At 39.0% G+C, this 23,692-nt stretch overlaps 1 protein-coding gene across 1 annotated transcript in view; it reads right to left on the bottom strand.

Moving 5' to 3' along the window:
- The window catches only part of LOC128647972 (polycystic kidney disease protein 1-like 2), a 543,684-nt gene that overhangs the window by 315,557 nt on the left and 204,435 nt on the right, over window positions 1-23,692 (bottom strand). The window contains exon 16 of the mRNA XM_053700651.1: window positions 6,873-7,061. Coding sequence (XP_053556626.1) covers window positions 6,873-7,061 — 189 coding nt within the window. The remainder of the gene's footprint in view (window positions 1-6,872; window positions 7,062-23,692) is intronic.

The raw sequence follows: 23,692 nt of genomic DNA on the forward strand, positions 1-23,692 counted from the left end.
AAACTGACCTTTCAGAGTACTGACTGACAATCCCTTCCCCAGACCTTCCTGGAGAAAAGACAAAATGCTAACACTACTCCAAGAGTATCCCTTAGATTCACACCTATAAAGGTATTTACGCCATACCTTATAGTAAATCTTCTAAGTAACAGGCTTGCAAGCTTGAATCATGTTCTCAATGACCGATACAGAAAAACCACGCTTAGACAAAACTAAGCGTTCAAACTTCAAGCAGTCAGTTTCAGAGAAACAATATTTGGATGGAAGAAAGTACCCTGAGTTAGAAGGTCCTTCTTCAGAGGCAACCTCCAAGGAGGCTGAGATGACATGATCACTAGGCCTGCATACCCGATCCTGTGAAGCCATGCAGGAGCTATTTAGAATTACTGACGCTCTCTCCTGTTTGATACGAGTAATGACTCATGGAAGAAGAGCAAACGGAGAAAACAGATAAACTAGACCGAACTTCCAAGGCACCACCAGAGCATCTATCAGAGCTATCTGCGGATCTCTTGACCTTGAAGCTTGGCGTTCTGCCGAGACACCATCAAAATCAACTAGGACACCCCCCACTTGAGGGTTAACCTGGAGAACACCTCCGGATGGAGAGCCCACTTCCTGGGATGAAAAGTCTGTCTGCTCAGAAAATCCGCTTACTAATTGTCTACTCCTGCAATGTGGATTGCAGATAGACAACAATCGTGAACTTCTGCCCACTGAATAATCGGAGCCACCTCCCTCATGGCTAAGGAACTCCAAGTTCCTCCCTGGTGGTTGATGTAAGCCACAGAGGTGATATTGTCCAACTTAAATCTGATAAATCGAGCTAAAGCCAACTGAGGCCAAGTTATCAGAAAATTGTAAATCGCTCTCAACTCCAAGATGTTTATGTGGAGAGCAGACTCCTCCCGAGTCCATAATCCCTGCACCTTTAACAAGTCCCAGACTTCTCATCCAACCAGCTGGCATCCATGGTCACAATCACCCAAGAAGGTCTCCGAAAGCATGTGCCATGAGACAGATGTTCCTGAGGAAACCACCATGGAAGAGAGTCTCTTGTTAAAACGTCTGGATCTATCCTCTGGGACAGATCCAAATAATTTCCATTCCATTGCCTGAGCATGCGTAATTGCAGAGCTCTCAAATGAAATTGAGCAAAGGGAATGATGTCCATGGAAGCGACCATCTAACCAATTACTTCCATACCTCGGGCTACAGATGTCTGAAGAGACAGACAAGCAGAGAGAATTTTTGATTTTCTGACCTCCGTCAGAAAAATCTTCATGGATAGGGAATCTATTATAGTCCCTAAGAACACCACCCTTGTAGCTGGAACAAGGGAACTCTTTCCCAGATTCACTTTCCATTTGTGGGAACATAGAAAAGATAACAAGATCTCTAAATTGGAGCTTGCTAGTTGAAAAGATGGTGCTTGAACCAGAATGTTGTCTAAGTAAGGTGCTACTGCAATTCCCCAAGACCTGATCACTGCCAAGAGAGCCCCCAGAATTTTTTAGAAAATTCTGGGAGCTGTGGCAAGGCCAAACGGAAGAGCCACAAACCGAAAGTGTTTGTCTAGAAAAGCAAATCTCAGAAATTTGTGATGATCCCTATGAATAGGAACATGAAGATAAGCATCCTTCAGGTCTATGGTCATCATGAACTGACCTTCCTGGACCAAAGGAAGACTGGACCGTATGGTCTTCATTTTGAAGGATGGCACCCTGAGAAACCTGTTGAGACACTTTTAGGTCTAAAATGGGACAAAAAGTTCCCTCTCTCTTGGGAATTACAAACAGATTTGAATAGAATCATAGACCCTGTTCCTTTACTGGAACTGGAACAATCACTCCCAGAGAGTAAAGATCCTCAACGCAGTTCAAGAATGCCTCCCTTTTAACCTGATTTACAGACAACTTTGAGAGGTGAAACCTGCCCTTGGGAGGGAGAAAATTGAATTCTATCTTATAACCCTGAGAAACAATGCCCACAGCCCAAGGATCTTGGACATCTCATAACCACTCCGGATAAAAAAGGGAAAGTCTGCCCCCCACTTGATCCGACTCCAGACCGAGGGCCGTCCCATCATGCTGACTTAGACTCAGCTGAGGGTTTCTTAGATTGTTTCCCCTAGTTCCAGGACTGACTGGGTCTCCAAGAGGACTTGAAATTACGAAAGGAACGAAAATTACTTTGACGTCCCTTAAATCTAATTTTCTTGTCTTGCGGTAGAAAAGATCCTTTTCCACCTGTAACATCAGATATGATTTTTGCCAGTCCAGGCCCAAACAAAGTCTTACCCTTGTAAGGAAGCACAAAAAGCTAAGACTTGGAGGAAACACCAGCTGACAAAGACTTAAGCCACAAAGCCCTGCGAGCCAAGACAGAGAAACCAGACAGCCTGGCCCCCAATTTAATAACTTGCATATTAGTAAAAAGAATTGGCAAGCTTAAGAACCTTAATCCTATCCTGAATTTCCTCCAATGAAGTTTTCTCTAAAAAAGATTCAGACAAAGCATTGCACCAATAAGATGCTGCACGTGTCACTGTGGTAATATACAACTGCAGGTTGCCAATGAAGACCATGATGCACATACATCTTTTGCAAAAATCCAGCTTCTTATGCATTGGATCCTTAAAAGAGCAACTATCCCCACCAGGACATTGAGAGGAACCACAGCGCACTGCATGTGACGCCATAGAGGCTTGGGACGTTTGAGGAAAAGGCTGCGGCAAACAGTCACTTTCAGAAAAACGTAAAAAAACAAAAAACGTTATCAAAAAAAGTTTGACAACCTCTACACCTCAGCAGCACTGAGGTGCCTACCGCAATTCCAGGAGACTTGAAGAGGACACAGAGAATGACAGGCAACTGCACATACACTGAGACAGACTGCAGCAACAACACAGAAACCCCGATCCGCTTCATAAAACTGAAACACAAAGGATTACATGACCAGCACATCCAGAAAAGCGCAAACAAGAAAAAAGGTGCAAAATTTTAAACAGACATAGCAACAACCGTTACTACCAAACAAACATTTGCTAAAATTTAAAAATTAACAATTTAGCAACACCCGGTCCTAACGTGCAAATCCCAATCACATAGTGCCTGCATACTGCCTATCGAATCCTATTTAAAGGATTACTAAATCACAGAAAGAAAAACTGCAGAATATAAATAATAAATCTTTTAAAAGTGCAAAGTCTCCTATACCTAGAAGACAAAACAGCACTTACCTGCAGTCTAGCTTTCCGGCAGGAAGACAGCTCACAAGGCGTGAAAGGACACAAACTCCTAACAGAGACCTGTGGAAAAAAGAAAGAACAGAGTAACCAACTCTGGCTTTCTATACTTAGGGTAGCAATATGTTAGAAAACAAAGTAAGCACCACCTTACAACTTTCTAACTGCTTGAAAGCCACCACTACTCTGCGGCAGAGATTGACATAGACTACAGCTATACCTAAATGATTGCTTGAAGGGAAAACTATCCCCTTAAAGGATTTAATTTCTTCAGATACCAAACTTCACCGCCTCCATTGACAGAGGCAAAGAGAATGACTGGGGATTATGGGAACGGGAGTGGTATTTAACAGCTTTGCTGTGGTGCTCTTTGCCGCCTCCTGCTGGCTAGGAGAGATATTCCCACTAGTAATTGATGACATTGTGGACTCACATATATTAGGAAAGAAATGTTGCGTTATTTCACTCTCCATAGCGCTGGCATTACGAGTTACTGAAAAGCCTCCTTGTGCGTGCAATATGGTGGCGTTAAGGGCTGCTTTGACGTTTTTTTGCACGCTTTCCCCATAGACATCAATGGGGAGTGTTAGAAAAAAAACCTAGCACCTGAAGTGCGGAATGAAAAATCTCCGTAATGCAACCCCATTAATGTTTATGGGGGAAAAAAAGTTACGTTTAAACCTAACACCCTAACATAAACCCCAAGTCTAAACACCCCTAATCCACCGTTCCCGACATCGCTGACACTAATAAAAGTTATTAACCCCTATTCCGCCGCTCCCCGACATCACTGGCACTATAATAAAGCTATTAACCCCATAACCTCTGGCCTCCCACATTGCCGCCACTAAATAAACCTATTAACCCCTAAACCACCAGCCCCCCACTGCAAAACACTAAATTAAACTATTAACCCCTAAACCTAAGACCCCCTAACTTTAAATTAAAATTACAATATAACTATCTTAAAATAAATTAAAACTTACCTATGAAATAAAAATGAACCTATCCCGTATCCTGATATAGGCCTGGGATTTTGGGGGGAGTTGAGTTAGACCATTTCCTTTTGTTTTTACTATATTACTTGTGTTTGGGTGTGTGTGGTATTTTCTTACCAAAGCAAAACTGCTCTATGTTGGGACTTTTTCTATACTTTTTGCAGCCATTATTTGGTTGTTTTTTAAAAGTAATTTTTATAACATTTTTTATAGGCTTAATGCACTAAATCTCCTTTCCTTTTTTTTCTTAAAGGGACACTGAACCCAATTTTTTTTGTTTAGTGATTCCGATAGAGCATGCAATTTTAAACAGCTATCTAATTTACTCCTATCAACAATTTTTCTTCGTTCTCTTTCTATCTTTATATGAAAAAGAAGGCTTTAATAATTCTGTAATATATATGAGGGAGGGTAGTAGCTGGTGGTTCCCAAGTTTAAAGACATTTCTATTACACACACACCCAGTACACAAAAGGTAGGCTGACCATATTGCCGCTTTAAGAAGGAACACATATGAAAAATACATATGTGAGGGTTCTTAGACAAAACCATTTCTTTAAACAGCCCTGAAAACAGCCCTGACATATGTATTTTTCATATGTGTTCCTTTTTAAAGCGGCAATATGGTCAGCCTAACAAAAGAGTAAAACCTTTTCTAAAGAGACTTTTTAATAAATTATGTTTACTATATTTCTGAAGAAGAAGAAAAAAAGATTGACAGTATGACCAAGGCTATTTCTTGGTACAACAAACAGGGAAAAATTACAAACAAATAAAAAAGGAAACTCCTACAAATCATCAAAAGAAATTATAAAAGTAATGCATCCATTTAATGTAAAAATATAAAGCACAGTACTTTGCATTGTACTTAAATATGTAAGTGACAAACTGGGCAAGAGTTTTTAGCCATTTCTGTGTTATGTGCAACTAAAGTTTTCTAGAGAATTTGGTAAGGTTGAATGCTATGTTCAGACATAACTAACCTTTGTCTATGCACTGTGTGTGGCTTGTGGTCTGCTTCTGAACTGTTGAGAAATTAAAAGCTGCAGAGCTTGTGTTATTGCATTTAATATACAGAGAACTGAAATTATATTTAAGCTACAGAATTTTGTGTCTAAAAATTGAAACCTTAATTTATTTTTATTTTTAAAAATGGCAAAAAATGTGCACATACATCTTAGTCAAGATGCTAGAAGTTGTACAAAGAAATATGTTTTCCTTTTTCGTTTTTTTTTTTATTTATTTAGGAATCTGAATTGTATTGTTTTAGGCAAGGAGTACACTGCTGTCTGAAATATATATTCTCTTGGTGTTAGGTTGCAAATTAACTGGGCATAAATTGTGGTTTACAGCATTGTTTCGCAACTGTGGTCCTCAACTGCCCCCCAACAGGCCAGGTTTTCATTATAGCTGAACCAGTGTACAGGTGAAATAATCACCTGGTGGATGAGAGCAAGTTAGTAACCATGGTTACTGATCAGCTGATTACTTCACCTGTGCACTGGTTCAGCTATAATGAAAACCTGGCCTGTTGGGGGTGCGTGAGGACCGCAATTGAGAAAATACTGGTTTACAGGACACATTAGGAATAATGCAATAACACCTACAATTAATTAAACAAGGGATTGCAAGCTGGCAGCCTAGGGGTTCCATGCTGTCCTATGCACTGGGTATTGCAACCTCTGGAAAAAAGCTTAAGTTATATTGTGTGACATAGATTTCTAACCTCAGGAAAAAGAAAAACTACAAATGTGTCCTATGGGGTCTTCTGGTGCATGGGCAATTAAGCTGATAACAAAAGTGACCTTTAAAGGGAAGAAAAACAGATAGAGGGGACCCTGCAACCTTATTTAAATTGTCCCTCTGCCACTGGAATATTTTATTATTTGTGTGTTTAATAAAAAACAATGTCTATTTAAAGGTTTGTTGTATATGTGACTGTAGCCAGCTGTGACACATAATATCTATAGGTGATCTGTGGAGGTTGCTTTATATTGATGAAGACTCTAGTAATGTGTCAGCTTTAATACTGAAAAAAAAAGGTATTGTTTTGTCAATATTTTATATCTTTTCCCCTTAATTATAACTTGATGAAGAAAAATAGATGAACTTTTTTGATTCATAAAAGTTCTTTTAAATACATGGTAAAAAAATGTTTGACTGCATTTTTTAAAAAAAATGAATTGTACAATGTACTGTAACCCTGTCTGGCTGCCAAGTGGTTAAACTGTGCATAATAGAATTATGAAACATTTTCTATTACAAATGGAATATTCGTAGTGCAAAATTCACTAATGATCTATCAAACTTCACTGGTTTCTGTTATTTTATACTGCTGTCTCTTTAAAGTGGATTATTGAACTTTATTCAATTAACAACGGGAATAAAAAAAATAATAGTTGTCATTTGAAATAGCTGCTTTGCTCAGCCAATTTCAAGAGGGTTTTTACAGAAAATCTTTTAATACAATGAACTCATATCAGCTGTTTGTCTGGGTACATTTTCCCTTTAACTTTCAAGAAAAACATAGAAACTGGTGAAGCAGGAGAGACGGGTGAGACCAGTGAAGCTAGAGAGGCTGGAGAGAGCTGTTAGTGAATGTTGGATAATGAGCAATATAAATGAACCTCTGTTTTGATGTTTCGCTGCAGTCTGGGATTGTCCATTGTAGCATCCTGATTTAACATAGAGGATATGGATTTATATAGCTGAACAAGTGAGGCACTATTCCTGTCCAGCATTGAAAAGTTAGTAGACATCTCAGACACAAAAGACATCAGGGCTTGACTGTTAGTGTTGGTCTCATCATATTTGACCTAAAAAAAAATAGAATAGATGTCAGCTGTCACACTTCACATGCTGAAGCAACCGAGTCATATTTCTTGCAAGATGCGTGAAAAAATATTTTTTTCTCACATGATCTATTCTCAGCAGTTTCAAATATTATTAAAAAACATCTGATTGCTTAGGGTTTCTGACTGTTAACCACTTCAAGTTACAAGAGGTAGCAGCATATTATGTTTTGAATTATTTTTCATATATATATAGCCCATGGGATTGCGATAACAAGTTCGCTGCTATGGTAACTCGACCTTAACGTATAAAAACGAATGTTAATATCTGTGCTCCTTACCTGTGATTGCCTAGAGAAATACACAGTAGTTATTTGCAGTTTTAGGAGCTAGGTACAGTGATTTCGCCACATAACAAATTATCAAAGATTTTTACGAATTTATTTTAAATTATAGACAGCCATTTTTTTTTTTTTTTAAATGTATTGTTAAACTTCTATTTATATGGAATGTTTAGTGCTGCCCCAGGCATAAACCTAGTTGTAGTTATGTGCTTGATTATATCTTTATATGTAAGTACATATTGAAATATAATAAAACATAACTCCCACTAGGCCTATGCCTTTTGCAGCACTAATTATTACATATAAAAAGAAATTTAAAAAGAGAAAAGCTTGCGTTGTTTGCAAACTTTAAGATCTCAATGTAAAAGAGGGCTCAATAAGCTTATGTTACCTCTTACAAACAGTAGAGAGTGTTGCATTGTTTGAAACTTTAGTAAGCTGTTTCCGTGTTTAATGTAAACCCGGGGGGGGGGGGGATTTTGATTTTTGTCTTCTTTTATTTTCTATGGGACAAGTAATTGTATTCATAAGCTGGACCCCAGCAGCTGGTAATGGTGGAAAACGCACCTTTGGAAACTGTCGGTAAGCGTAATGCCTTCTGACAGCTTTTATTTACGATTGCAAGCTTGTTCAAACAACTCAATAGAAACGAGCCCCTAGTTAGTTGCATCTTTGTATAAAAATATTATGACTAAAAGCATGATTAATAAATACGTTTGTCTTTATTCCATTTGTTTTGGGGTTTTTTCCTTAGTGTAAAAATGAACTTGCTTATCTAACTATTGGCTATTATTTCCAGTAAGATTTCTGCAATCGCCTGCAATGTAATCAGTGACAAGTCTAATAAAAGGGGCAGTCTACTCTAAAAAAATTATTATTTAAAAAAATACATATTTTTTATTACTCACTAGGCGATAAGCCTACCCAGAGCCAACCCAGAGGGGAGGGCAAAAAATAAAAAAGTAAAATTACAGAAAATAATATACAAAGCTATTCAAAATAAAAATTGTAAACCTAAACTAATACCCCTATAAAAATAAAAAATCCCCCCCCAAAATAAAAACACCCCCTAATCTAATACTAAAATACCAATAGCCCTTAAAAGGGCCTTTTGTAGGGCATTGCCTAAGTTAAACAGCTCTTTTTTTTTTTTTTTTTTTATTGAGGACAACATAAGAGAAATAACAACAACATAATTGTCATACACAGCAAATATTTACGTCATACTTGGTGGTTTGTAAAGTACATAATGAAAGTCCTCCTTTTCCATCCCTTTTGCACGGAGAGCTCACTCTTGGACCATTGATAATGTGTATGACCATGGATAGGGATTGTTATAAACATAATAAACATAACAGTAAATGAAGAAGTAGATAAGACAAAAAACAAAAACAAAACAAAAAGCTTGTTATATGCTGCTTCGGCCCTATAAAGTCATAGAAATACGATATCAGCATGTATTATTACTCATTTAAGAGGGTTAAGGGTTAACTGGGAATCTGATTTAAATGAGGGTTATAGTTAAAATGTAATCTTATATTTAGGCAACACCTTGAGCTTTTGAATTAAGGTTAACTGTGTGGGGTAAGGATAGGACAGTTAAACATATGCAGGAGCATGACATTAAGTTTAAGACTATGAGACTGCAGTGATTTACTAGGGGGTTACACTATAGACAATGATTCCGGCAATATAATCACAGTTGTTTGCGTGATCGACTGATTGGTGGCTAAATATGCAAGTTTAAGTACGGGAGCAGGGGGAACAATAAATACATTTAGGTATTGATAAAGTGGTGATATGTAAACGCAATGTATTGTTAAAGATGTGTTGGTACACTCCATTGTTCTTAGGGAAACACAGATAATAGGATATTTACCAGGCAATAAAGTATTGCCTACTCTCTCTACTGTGGGCCCCGGCCATAGGCCCCGCATGGCAGGAGGAGTACCCAGCAACCAGCATAAAATAATATATCAGGTCTAACTTATATGTTGGGAGGTGTCTATCAACATGTACAGCTAGATTATGTGATAGACTTGATTTATGCAGGTGTCCAAATGCATAGAAATACTATTACTAGGGAGATATGATAAGCTAAAAACACCTATTAACCATATTCTGAGGTTCTCCGTTATTATCCCAAGTATGAACCCGCTTCTGAGCTTACCCGCTCCGCTCTAATAAAGCTTCCCCAACACGCAACTGAAAGCAACAATCAACATTAATTATACATACATTCCGTATCTTTTAGAAAATGGGTAGTAAAACTAAAAACATTGTGGCTGTCATATTGGAGCAAGGAAAAAGTACCAACAATAGGCCCTTTTAGCGTCTATACAGATAAATTAGGATCGGAGGATGCCGATGAGCCAATTCTGCTGTCCGAGAGGGGAAGCTGCAGTCTACCCCTCTCCTATCTTTGGAAAGTGGCCGTCACCTTGTGACTGAAAAATGTTCCCCTCCAGGGCAGGTAAACATCCTCTCCCTCCAAGCCTATAAGTTAGTATAGAACAGCGGTGGGTAAGCTTGACATTGTATTTTTTGGACGTCTCCAAAGGTTGGTGTAAGACCGTCTTTGTGTAAAATATGTTCATCTTTTCTTTGTGCTAGTAGAGAAGATCGGAACATGCTGCATTATTATGTTTAGAGGCAATTTCTCCCCCAGTAAGTGCCGACCAAGTGGCTACCTTTGTCTGCAAGTTTCCGTCAGGCTCCCTAGGTAATGCCACGCTTCTGTGTGTCAGGTATGTTAGCTGCAGCTTTTCTTCTAATTTATCGAGTGTCCGTGCGTGAGAGACTTCTGGAACTGAGTGACAGTCGCCGGTGGCCAGGTTCTCAGCAGTATAGCAAACTTCTTTGATATGCTCGCAGTCTGAGACCAGCATCAAACTCATCTGCATCTGAATATGTTCATTACAGCACTGAAGGCCTAGTTGTCTTGTAGCGATACTGTGAGGCTCTACATCTGATGTTGTGTGAGTCATAGAGTTGGCGCCATGTTGTTTATTGGATCAACTGAGGCTGTCCCTTTGAGCGCCCGATATGTTGTTTGTGTAAATTTTGCCTATTAAATAGTCATATGGCTCTTTATGAAGTAGCTTTTCAAAGAGTCTCTCCAGCCTCTCTAAAGAAGGTGTTAGATGGTATTGAAGATCCGTTTCTCCTATGCCGGACATAGTAAAGGGATAAGTATTGAAGCACAATCACTCCTCTTACAGAAACGTATTTCCCAATGTCTTGTCGATGAATTACCTTATTTGTGAGGTATGATTAGGTGTTGAAGAGATTCGATAAGTCAGCCCAGTCTGACAGCACCGATAACCTGGCTCTTCCCGGGGGGGAGGTGGTTACCAACTATTAGGCCGCCGCCTTTGGCCGTTCTCCGATCTGAATGTCCAATGTCATTAACACAGCAAAATGATTAATATAGGTACCCAAGTATCAGAACTATAGGGCTTTCTGTTTTTATGGTCTTGTTGTCACTGTGAGAGCTTAATAATCGGCGTATTACCAAAGATTCTTTTGGAGCTTTCAGAAAATGCGTCCGATCTGGAACGCTGCACGGACACGCCCCCTAAACAGCTCTTTTACTTACAAAAATTACCAATTACCCCTTAGCAGTAAAACCCCCCACCCAACCAACCCCCCCCAAAATAAAGAAACCTAACACTTAAAAAAACTAAACTACCCATTGCCCCTAAAGGGGCATTTGTATGGGCATTGCCCTTAAAAGGGCATTCAGCTCTTTTACTGCCCTTAAAAGGGCAATCAGCTCTTTTACAGCCCATTAAATCCCTAATCTTAAAAATAAAAATAAAAAATTAAAAAAATCCTAAAACTAAGCCCCAAATCGGTACTCACCATTCCTGAAGTCTGGTGGAGAAGGTCTTCTTCCAGGCGGCTCCATCATCTTCTATCTTCATCCTGTGTGAAGACGGTGCAGAGCAGTCTTCCCTGATGCACGGTTCAGGAGCAGCGGTCCTCAGCGGCAGTCTTCAGCAGCGTCTATCCTCAGCGGTGTGGAGGCTCCTCTTCATCCGATGTCCGTCGCACACTGAAAATTGAATGCAAGGTACTGCATTCAATTTGGGGTACCTTGCATTCCTATTGGCTGAAAATTTGAAATCACCCAATAGGATTAGAACTACTGAAATCCTATTGGCTGTTCAAATCAGCCAATAAGATTTCAGTAGCTCTTATCCTATTGGCTGATTTCAAAATTTCAGCCAATAGGAATGCAAGGTACCCCAATAAATATGGGGTACCTTGCATTCATTTTTCAGTGTGCGACGGACGATCGCATGAAGAGAAGCCTCCATGCCGCTGAGGACTGCCACTGAGAACCGCCGTTGAGGATCCGTGCATCGGGGAAGCCAGCTCCACACGTCCGCTCCACGCCGCCTTTGCTCTGGATGTAAATAGAAGATGATGGAGCCGACTGGTCCCTTATTTTTATGCCTGAGGAAAAGACAATTGGTCTAGAAACGCGTAGCAAAAACCTGGATTGATTAAAGATTTTAACTTTATTATACGGAAGTTGTCGCTCACAATCATTTACCTTACCTGGAGAGGTATTTTATGTCTAAAACCCATTGGAGGCTGCAGTGCATATGTTGCAGAGACGCTGATTTGCTTTAATTAAGCAACGCTGAGATCCACCTGTCTGCACCACATCCGAGGCCACCCAGTGTGCTAATCCAACAACGCTGAGATCCACCTGCCTGCATCTCATCCGAGGCCACCCAGTGTGCTAACCACTGAGAGTGTTAGTCTGCCTGATAGCACCGGTCACATAACGGTGCCGAGCTGTTCGGTAAGCCTTTTTAGAATTCCTTGCCTTCTGAACCTGTATCAACAGTATCACGCTATGTGGCGCCCTCTTTCTCACTCTTAATTTTCAGAAATCTTCACGCCGAAGACCAGAGGAGCTTTGCCGCCGACATCTTTTGTCTTATACTGGTATTGACTTTCTGCCCTATTTCACGGGAGCCATATTGTTTGTGTATAATTTCACATTTTACATTCACCCAGCGCACCCCGCTTTAGGTTCCCCTAGGGGTTCCTTGTTTGACTTAAGTTATGTTTGTTATGTGTATGTTGGTTTGAGGACGGGGGAAACCCCGAAACATACCTTATTAAATAATTTTTCTTCATTTTTTGAAGACCCGGTGAGTGCCTTTCATTTTGTATTGTATTGTACCTTAAAGTGCACCCGGGGGGAGAAATATACCTGCTTTATGTGCTGCACCACCATAGACTACTATATATATATATATATATATATATACATACATACATACATACATACATACCTAAAAAAATAAAATCAAACTGAGACACTATGCCTGAAGAAGAAGCAAAAACCTCAAAACTGAGAATTTATATAAATTTATAAAAAGTAAACAAAGAAGACCAAATAGCTGCCTAGCAATTTAGATTAACTTAAGCATTACCTTGAAAGTCCAAGAAGTTGAAACTGACCTAGTACAATGAGCAGGAATCCGCCGCAGCGGTGACAGACCTGCCTCCCAAAAAAGCTTTGAAAAACAAAAGTTTTAACCAAAAGGCTAAAGAAACAGCAGAATTATTCCCTCCCTTCCTAGAATCAGAAAGAAGAACAGACTAAAAGTTTTTCTAAAATCCTAGTAGCAGTAATGAAATATTCAAGTGCCCAAACAATATCCAAGTAATGCAAAGATCTCTCAGATCACTCAGCATACAGCAAGAATAAGGACACAAAGAAGGAGCAACAATCTCTCAGCTTAATTATCTGAAGAAACCATATTTGGAAAAAAATCAAAATGAGGACAGAAAAAACAGCCTTATCCTGATAAAACATCAGATAAAGAGGATCACAAAAAAAAAGAGCAGGTAACTCAGAAACTCTTCTAGCAGAAGAAAAACTTTCCAAGAAAGTAGATAAATAACCAGTCTATGTATAGGTACAGAAAGGAGGAACCTGCAATACCCTTAACACCAGAAAATGATTCTATGGAGAAGAAATAGTCTTGATAACAGATAAATATGAACTAGTGCCTGAAAAAAACAATGAACATCAGCAAGATTAGTAATCTTTCTGTGGAACAATAATGAAAAAGCAGAAAAACTGCCCCTTTAGAGAACTGGCAGATAGACCCTTATCTAGAACATTCTGCAAAAAACTGCAGAAACCCAGGAATTGTGAAAGAACACCAGGAAAACCCATGATTTAAACACCATGAAATAAAAAACCTTCCAGAAGAAACATATATTGTATGTATGTATGTATATATATATATATATATATATAGATATAGATAGATAGATAGATAGATAGATAGATAGATAGATAGATAGATAGATATACATATAGGAATGCACATGAAAAAATATATGTATTTGTTGTTTACAAAAAGCATATACAGATTCTCATATTAGTAAATACCAAAAATGAGTATATGACAATACATCGAGTACATTACAGCAAATGCACAAAATGAACTGCAATAAAATATAAACCTATCTGCATAACCATACAGTAAGTAAAAACAATATAATGCTATAACTCTACAGTGTATAATCATTTTCTTTAATCACTTAAAAATAAACAGTATATTATATGGACTAATATATAATCTTCATTATTGCAGATAGGAAAAATGTTATATATACATATAGGGGCATATTTATCAAGCTCCATATGGAGCTTGATGCCCCGTTTTTCCCGCGAGCCCCGTGTTTCCGGCAAGCCCTGTATGGAGCTTGATGCCCCGTGTTTCCGACGAGCCTTCAGGCTCGCTGGAAACAGAAGTTATGCTCTGAAGCGGCAGACAGAAATCGCCAGAAATCAACCCGATCAAATACGATCGGGTTGATTGACACCCCCTGCTAGCGGCAGATTGGCCGCAAATCTTCAGGGGGCGGTATTGCACCAGCAGTTCACAAAAACAACTGCATTCCAGGTACACAACAACATATCTGATAAAGCACAAAAGCGAGACATGATTTGCTATATTGGATCATTATCCGCTATATCGGATCATATCTGCTTGCAGCATCATAAATAGGCCCCATAGACTGTAACATAAGACAGTCATCAGAGAACATACACACATTTAGAGCATTGCACCAACACAGAAAATTGGGGCAGATGAGGAGTCATTCTGTCCAAATACTACAACAGATTAAGGTAAATCACCAGATTTGTGCTTATGCTACATAAGTTTACGGATAGCCACCAAACAATCTTAATAAATAAATGACTTAATCTCCATATGACATACCTCGCATTAACAGTTTAATAACCATGTCAGGTTTAGTCTGTGATTGCTGAGCAGAGTTCTGTGCTGGATTGAACCTGTGTCTCCTGGTACTTAGTTCAGTATGCTACCTACTTAGCTATTCAGAACCTTACACACTGGATTTATATTCATACACGGAACAAAATTCATTATAAGAAGTAGAAGATTATAGCTGATTGCATGCAAAATTAGAGATACACAGCTTTGACAAAGTTGAAATAACCTAGTACTGGAACAAATCTGTATAGTACAAACAAAAGTGGGGACAGTTTTTGTTTTATAAAACCAGACATCCCAACTATCCCTGAAGTTCAGGGAGTCTCCATGATTGTAATAGCGACTCCCTGATGCCAGCAAATGAAATGCAATCTCCCTGAAACTCCAAGTACCATGATCCAATGTGGCCCAAATCAGGAAAAGTGTTTCTTTAAGGAATGCCTTTAGTTGCTGGGACGTTATAGAACCCTCAAAGCATGCATCAGTAACCAAAATGACCCCACTGATTCTAATAAAATTAAACACAAATACTACCTTATTTACTGCACGTAATTAAACTTTGTATTCTAAAATATTTGAGCATTCAACAAGTGTACGATCACTGGAAAATAGATTTGTTGTATGTGGTTGCGCAATAAAGCTACTTTTTTTAATGTGACTTTAGTGAGAAGCTACTTTAATGATAAGTCCCTATCTTATTTAGGGTTTCAAGGTGTCCAATATATAACTGGGGGGGCACAGTAGCGGGAGAATCCACCTCCCTGAAATTAGTTTTTGCAGGTTGGGATGTCTGTAAAACAGTGTAAAAACAGTACACAAATCCTCTGACACTCTAAGCTTAGTAATAATATACTAAAAGATTGAAAATGCTAAATAAATCCCCTATGCATGAGTACTCACCCCTTTCTATCAACTAAATCGATGATTAGATACATCAAAGTGAATGAATTACAGAGCCAAACACTGCACTGCTTATCTATACTGAGGTAGGCCTCAGAAAGTTTGAAAAAGAACGGGAAATTGTGGGGGGCAGGGCTAACAGCCGGAGTGAAGGCAAAAGAGAAAATAGCAAAAAAAACATAATTTATGTAAGAACTTACCTGAGAAATTCATTTCTTTCATATTAGCAAGAGTCCATGAGCTAGTGACGTATGGGATATACATTCCTACCAGGAGGGGCAAAGTTTCCCAAACCTCAAAATGCCTATAAATACACCCCTCACCACACCCACAAATCAGTTTAACGCATAGCCAAGAAGTGGGGTGATAAGACAAAAGTGCGAAAGCATAAAAAATAAGGAATTGGAATAATTGTGCTTTATACAAAAAATCATAACCACCACAAAAAAGGGTGGGCCTCATGGACTCTTGCTAATATGAAAGAAATGAATTTATCAGGTAAGTTCTTACATAAATTATGTTTTCTTTCATGTAATTAGCAAGAGTCCATGAGCTAGTGACGTATGGGATAATGACTACCCAAGATGTGGATCTTCCACGCAAGAGTCACTAGAGAGGGAGGGATAAAATAAAGACAGCCAATTCCGCTGAAAATAATCCACACCCAAAATAAAGTTTAAATCTTATAATGAAAAAAACTGAAATTATAAGCAGAAGAATCAAACTGAAACAGCTGCCTGAAGTACTTTTCTACCAAAAACTGCTTCAGAAGAAGAAAACACATCAAAATGGTAGAATTTAGTAAAAGTATGCAAAGAAGACCAAGTTGCTGCTTTGCAAATCTGATCAACCGAAGCTTCATTCCTAAACGCCCAGGAAGTAGAAACTGACCTAGTCGAATGAGCTGTAATCCTTTGAGGCAGAGTTTTACCCGACTCGACATAAGCATGATGAATTAAAGATTTCAACCAAGATGCCAAAGAAATGACAGAGGCCTTCTGACCTTTCCTAGAACCGGAAAAGATAACAAATAGACTAGAAGTCTTTCGGAAATTCTTAGTAGCTTCAACATAATATTTCAAAGCTCTAACTACATCCAAAGAATGCAATGATCTCTCCTTAGAATTCTTAGGATTAGGACACAATGAAGGAACCACAATTTCTCTACTAATGTTGTTAGAATTCACAACCTTAGGTAAAAATTTAAAAGAAGTTCGCAACACCGCCTTATCCTGATGAAAAATCAGAAAAGGAGACTCACAAGAAAGAGCAGATAAATCAGAAACTCTTCTAGCAGAAGAGATGGCCAAAAGAAACAAACCTTTCCAAGAAAGTAATTTAATGTCCAATGAATGCATAGGTTCAAACGGAGGAGCTTGAAGAGCCCCAGAACCAAATTCAAACTCCAAGGAGGAGAAATTGACTTAATAACAGGTTTTATACGAACCAAAGCTTGTACAAAACAATAAATATCAGGAAGATTAGCAATCTTTCTGTGAAAAAGAACAGAAAGAGCAGAGATTTGTCCTTTCAAGGAACTTGCAGACAAACCTTTATCCAAACCATCCTGAAGAAACTGTAAAATTCTCGGAATTCTAAAAGAATGCCAGGAAAAATGATGAGAAAGACACCAAGAAATGTAAGTCTTCCAGACTCGATAATATATCTTCCTAGATACAGATTTAGGAGCCTGTAACATAGTATTAATCACAGAGTCAGAGAAACCTCTGGATTTGAGATCCTGATGGTAAAAAGGACCTTGCGACAGAAGGTCTGGTCTTAACGGAAGAGTCCACGGTTGGCAAGAGGCCATCCGGACAAGATCCGCATACCAAAACCTGTGAGGCCATGCTGGAGCCACCAGCAGAACAAACGAGCATTCCTTCAGAATCTTGGAGATTACTGTTGGAAGAAGAACTAGAGGCAGAAAGATATAGGCAGGATGATACTTCCAAGGAAGTGACAATGCATCCACTGCTTCCGCCTGAGGGTCCCTGGATCTGGACAGATACCTGGGAAGTTTCTTGTTTAGATGAGAAGCCATCAGATCTATTTCTGGAAGTCCCCACATTTGAACAATCTGAAGAAATACCTCTGGGTGAAGAGACCATTCGCCCGGATGTAACGTTTGGCAACTGAGATAATCCGCTTCTCAATTGTCTATACCTGGGATATGAACCGCAGAAATTAGACAGGAGCTGGATTCCGCCCATACCAGAATTCGAGATACTTCTTTCATAGCCAGAGGACTGTGAGTCCCTCCTTGATGATTGATATATGCCACAGTTGTGACATTGTCTGTCTGAAAACAAATGAACGATTCTCTCTTTAGAAGAGGCCATGACTGAAGAGCTCTGAAAATTGCACGGAGTTCCAAAATATTGATTGGTAATCTCACCTCCTGAGATTCCCAAACCCCTTGTGCTGTCAGAGACCCCCAAACAGCTCCCCAACCTGTCAGACTTGCATCTGTTGAAATTACAGTCCAGGTCGGAAGAACAAAAGAAGCCCCCTGAACTAAACGATGGTGATCTGTCCACCACGTCAGAGAGTGTCGAACAATCGGTTTTAAAGATATTAATTGAGATATCTTTGTGTAATCCCTGCACCACTAGTTCAGCATACAGAGCTGAAGAGGTCGCATGTGAAAACGAGCAAAGGGGATCGCGTCCGATGCAGCAGTCATAAGACCTAGAATTTCCATGCATAAGGCTACCGAAGGGAATGAATGAGACTGAAGGTTTCGACAAGCTGAGATCAATTTTAGACGTCTCTTGTCTGTCAGAGACAGAGTCATGGACACTGAATCTATCTGGAAACCTAAAAAGGTTACCCTTGTCTGAGGAATCAATTAACTTTTCGGTAAATTGATCCTCCAACCATGATCTCGAAGAAACAACACAAGTCGATTCGTATGAGATTCTGCTAAATGTGAAGACTGAGCAAGTACCAAGATATCGTCCAAATAAGGAAATACCACAATACCCTGTTCTCTGATTACAGACAGAAGGGCACCGAGAACCTTTGTAAAAATTCTTGGAGCTGTTGCTAGGCCAAATGGCAGAGCCACAAACTGGTAATGCTTGTCTAGGAAAGAGAATCTCAGAAACTGATAGTGATCTGGATGAATCAGAATATGCAGATATGCATCCTGTAAATCTATTGTGGACATATAATGCCCTTGCTGAACAAAAGGCAGGATAGTCCTTATAGTTACCATTTTGAATGTTGGTATCCTTACATAACGATTCAATATTTTTAGATCCAGAACTGGTCTGAAGGAATTCTCCTTCTTTGGTACAATGAAGAGATTTGAATAAAACCCCAGCCCCTGTTCCAGAACTGGAACTGGCATAATTACTCCAGCCAACTCTAGATCTGAAACACATTTCAGAAATGCTTGAGCCTTCACTGGATTTACTGGGACACGGGAAAGAAAAAATCTCTTTGCAGGAGGCCTTATCTTGAAGCCAATTCTGTATCCTTCTGAAACAATTTTCTGAATCCAAAGATTGTGAATTGAATTGATCCAAATTTCTTTGAAAAATCGTAATCTGCCCCCTACCAGCTGGGCTGGAATGAGGGTCGCACCTTCATGTGGACTTGGAAGCTGGCTTTGTTTTTCTAAAAGGCTTGGATTTATTCGAGACTGGAGATGGTTTCCAAACTGATACCGCTCCTGTGGGTGAAGGATCAGGCTTTTGTTCCTTATTGTGACGAAAGGAACGAAAACGATTATTAGACCTAAATTTACCTTTAGATTTTTTATCCTGTGGTAAAAAAGTTCCTTTCCCTCCAGTAACAGTTGAGATAATAGAATCCAACTGAGAACCAAATAATTTATTGCCCTGGAAAGAAAGGGAAAGCAAAGTTGACTTAGAAGACATATCAGCATTCCAAGTTTTAAGCCATAAAGCTCTTCTAGCTAAAATAGCTAGAGACATATACCTGACATCAACTCTAATGATATCAAAGATGGCATCACAAATAAAGTTATTAGCATGTTGAAGAAGATTAACAATGCTATGAGAATTATGATCTGTTACTTGTTGCGCTAAAGCTTCTAACCAAAAAGTTGAAGCTGCAGCAACATCCGCTAAAGATATAGCAGGTCTAAGAAGATTACCTGAACATAAGTAAGCTTTTCTTAGAAAGGATTCAATCTTCCTATCTAAAGGATCCTTAAAGGAAGTACTATCTGCCGTAGGAATAGTAGTACGTTTAGCAAGAGTAGAGACAGCCCCATCAACCTTAGGGATTTTGTCCCAAAACTCTAATCTGTCAGATGGCACAGGATATAATTGCTTAAAACGTTTAGAAGGAGTAAATGAATTACCCAAATTATTCCATTCCCTGGAGATTACTTCAGAAATAGCATCAGGGACAGGAAAAACTTCTGGAATAACCACAGGAGATTTAAAAACCTTATTTAAAGGTTTAGATTTAGTATCAAGAGGACCAGAATCCTCTATTTCTAATGCAATTAAGACTTCTTTAAGTAAAGAACGAATAAATTCCATTTTGAATAAATATGAAGATTTATCAGCAGCAATCTCTGAAACAGAATCCTCTCAACCAGAGGAATCATTATCAGAATCAGAATGATGCTGTTCATTTAAAAATTCATCTGAAAAATGAGAAGTTTTAAAAGACCTTTTACGTTTACTAGAAGGAGGAATAACAGACATAGCCTTCTTAATGGATTTAGAAACAAAATCTCTTATGTTAACAGGAACACTCTGAGTATTAGATGTTGATGGAACAGCAACAGGTAATGTAACATTACTAAAGGAAATATTATCTGTATTAACAAGTTTGTCATGACATTCATTACAAACAACAGCTGGAGGAACAGATACCACAAGTTTACAGCAGATACACTTAACTTCGGTAGATCCTGCACCAGGCAGCGATTTTCCAGAAGTATCTTCTGACTCAGGGTCAATCTGGGACATCTTGCAATATGTAATAGAAAAAACAACATATAAAGCAAAATTGATCAAATTCCTTAAATGACAGTTTCAGGAATGGGAGCACCAGGCAGCGATTTTCCAGAAGTATCTTCTGACTATGGGTCAATCTGGGACATCTTGCAATATGTAATAGAAAAAACAACATATAAAGCAAAATTGATCAAATTCCTTAAATGACAGTTTCAGGAATGGGAAAAAATGCCAGTGAACAAGCTTCTAGCAACCAGAAGCAATAAATAATGAGACTTAAATAATGTGGAGACAATAGTGACGCCCACATCCGGAACGCCGACACTTTTGGCGCAAAAAAACGTCAAAAAAATGACGCAACTTCCGGCGACACGTATGACGCCGGAAACAGAAAAAAAAAATTTTGCGCCAAAAAAGTCCGCGCCAAGAATGACGCAATAAAATGAAGCATTTTCAGCCCCCGCGAGCCTAACAGCCCACAGGGAAAAAAGTCAAATTTTAAGGTAAGAAAAAAATTGATTTATTCATATGCATTATCCCAAATATGAAACTGACTGTCTGAAATAAGGAACGTTGAACATCCTGAGTCAAGGCAAATAAATGTTTGAACACATATATTTAGAACTTTATATAAAAGTGCCCAACCATAGCTTAGAGTGTCACAGAAAATAAGACTTACTTACCCCAGGACACTCATCTACATGTAGTAGAAAGCCAAACCAGTACTGAAACGAGAATCAGTAGAGGTAATGGTATATATAAGAGTATATCGTCGATCTGAAAAGGGAGGTAAGAGATGAATCTCTACGACCGATAACAGAGAACCTATGAAATAGACCCCGTAGAAGGAGATCATTGAATTCAAATAGGCAATACTCTCCTCACATCCCTCTGACATTCACTGCACGCTGAGAGGAAAACCGGGCTCCAACCTGCTGTGGAGCGCATATCAACGTAGAATCTAGCACAAACTTACTTCACCACCTCCATAGGAGGCAAAGTTTGTAAAACTGATTTGTGGGTGTGGTGAGGGGTGTATTTATAGGCATTTTGAGGTTTGGGAAACTTTGCCCCTCCTGGTAGGAATGTATATCCCATACGTCACTAGCTCATGGACTCTTGCTAATTACATGAAAGAAACAAACATTTTCTGTACTGAGCAAAATAAGTATTAAAAAAACATAAAAAACACATCTCCTTCCAAATTGTTGGGGAATACAACAGCATGTACTGTACCATATGCATGAACAACATTAAGACTGTAGGTGGCGCTATTTAGATTACTAATTGTTTATATCTGTGAACTTGTTCATTCACTAACAGAAAGGAAGTTGTGCACCTTTTCTCTATTGTTTTCTCCTCTCTGTGTGCTGACTACTGTTTTACAAGTGATTAGTATGTTCTAAATGCTGCTGTTGCATCTGTATAAGTAAAGCCTAATGCAGTATTCCTAAAAGTTCCAGTGTCTTTTCGATACATAACCAACAGGTTATGGGCACAGACACTAAAGGAAAACTAAAAGTCAGTAAGTGTTGCATCTATGATCCAAGTAAATACTGTGTGAGGAAACAAGAGCTGCATCCAATTTACTGAAAGATGGCAAGTGGTTCAGATGTGAAATATGCAATAGCAAAGCTCAACTATACCATTTACCAGCTGTGGAAGTTTAAGCTTGAAATGCTGTTATCCAAAGATGACTTATGGGAGGTGCTGGATACAAACAGACCCACTGAAAACCCAGGAGAATGGGACAAGAAAAACAGGCAAGCAAAACAGTTATAAGCCTGTTAGTGAAGGATGATCAACTTATTCATATAAGAAAAGAAAACACAGCTAAAGGTATGTGAACTGCACTACAAAAACTGCATAAGCATTCAAACTTAAACAGTAAACCATATTTTCTGCGCAGACTGTATAAGATGAGGCTGGAAAAAGGCCAGGAAATGTGTGAACATGTGAATGCTATGCTAGAGATTGTGGAACAGCTATGTGCAATTGGAGAAGAAATTAAAGACAATCACATGGTAACATTGTTACTATACAGCCTTCCAGAGTCATATGGTGCCCTTATCAATGCTCTAGAAACTAGACCTGAGCTAGAGCTAACACTAGAATATGCTAAGGGAAAATTCATTGATGAATACAACAGAAGAATAGTGATGTCGCAAAAGTTCACGAACGGGTGAACCGGGCGAACCGCCATTGACTTCAATAGGCAGGCAAATTTTAAAACCCACAGGGACTCTTTCTGGCCACAAAAGTGATAGAAAAGTTGTTTCAAGGGGACTAACACCTGGACTGTGGCATGCCGGAGGGGGATCCATGGCAAAACTCCCATGGAAAATTACATAGTTGATGCAGAGTCTGGTTTTAATCCATAAAGGGCATAAATCACCTAAAATTCCTAAAAGGCTGGCAGTGGCAGGCAGGCAACTGATGTAAAAGTTTTTTTTTTTTAAATTTACACTACTGTTACACCAGATATGACTGGTGGTGGCACTGAGCAAGTAGGCACAGTATATGCTGTGAGCCTGACACACAGGCTGACAGTGGCAGGCTGGCCTGGCAACTGAAATTAGATTACACTAGCAGACTGATGTAAAAGTTTTTTTTTTTTTAAATTTACACTACTGTTACACCAGATATGACTGGTGGTGGCACTGAGCAAGTAGGCACAGTATATGCTGTGAGCCTGACACATAGGCTAGCAGTGGCAGGCTGGCCTGGCAACTGAAATTTGATTACACTAGCAGACTGATGTAAAAGTTTTTTTTTTAAATTTACACTAATGTTACACCAGATATGAGTGGTGGCACTGAGCAAGTAGGCACAGTATATGCTTTGAGCCTGACACACAGGCTGGCAGTGGCAGGCAGGCAACTGCTATTAGATTACACTAGCAGACTGATGTAAAAGGTTTTTTTTTTTTAAATTTACACTAATGTTACACCAGATATGAGTGGTGGCACTGAGCAAGTAGGCACAGTATATGCTGTGAGCCTGACACACGCTGACAGGCAGGCAAATGCAATTAAATTACAAAAAAAGAAAAAAAGACTGATGTTCTAGCCCTAAAAAGGGCTTTTTGGGGTGCTGTCCTTACAGCAGAGATCAGATGAGTCCTTCAGGACTGTAGTGGACACTGAATACACTAGCCTAGCTATTGATTACCCTATTAAATTAGCAGC

This window comes from Bombina bombina, chromosome 1, assembly GCF_027579735.1.
Source record: "Bombina bombina isolate aBomBom1 chromosome 1, aBomBom1.pri, whole genome shotgun sequence".
NCBI lineage: Eukaryota > Metazoa > Chordata > Amphibia > Anura > Bombinatoridae > Bombina > Bombina bombina.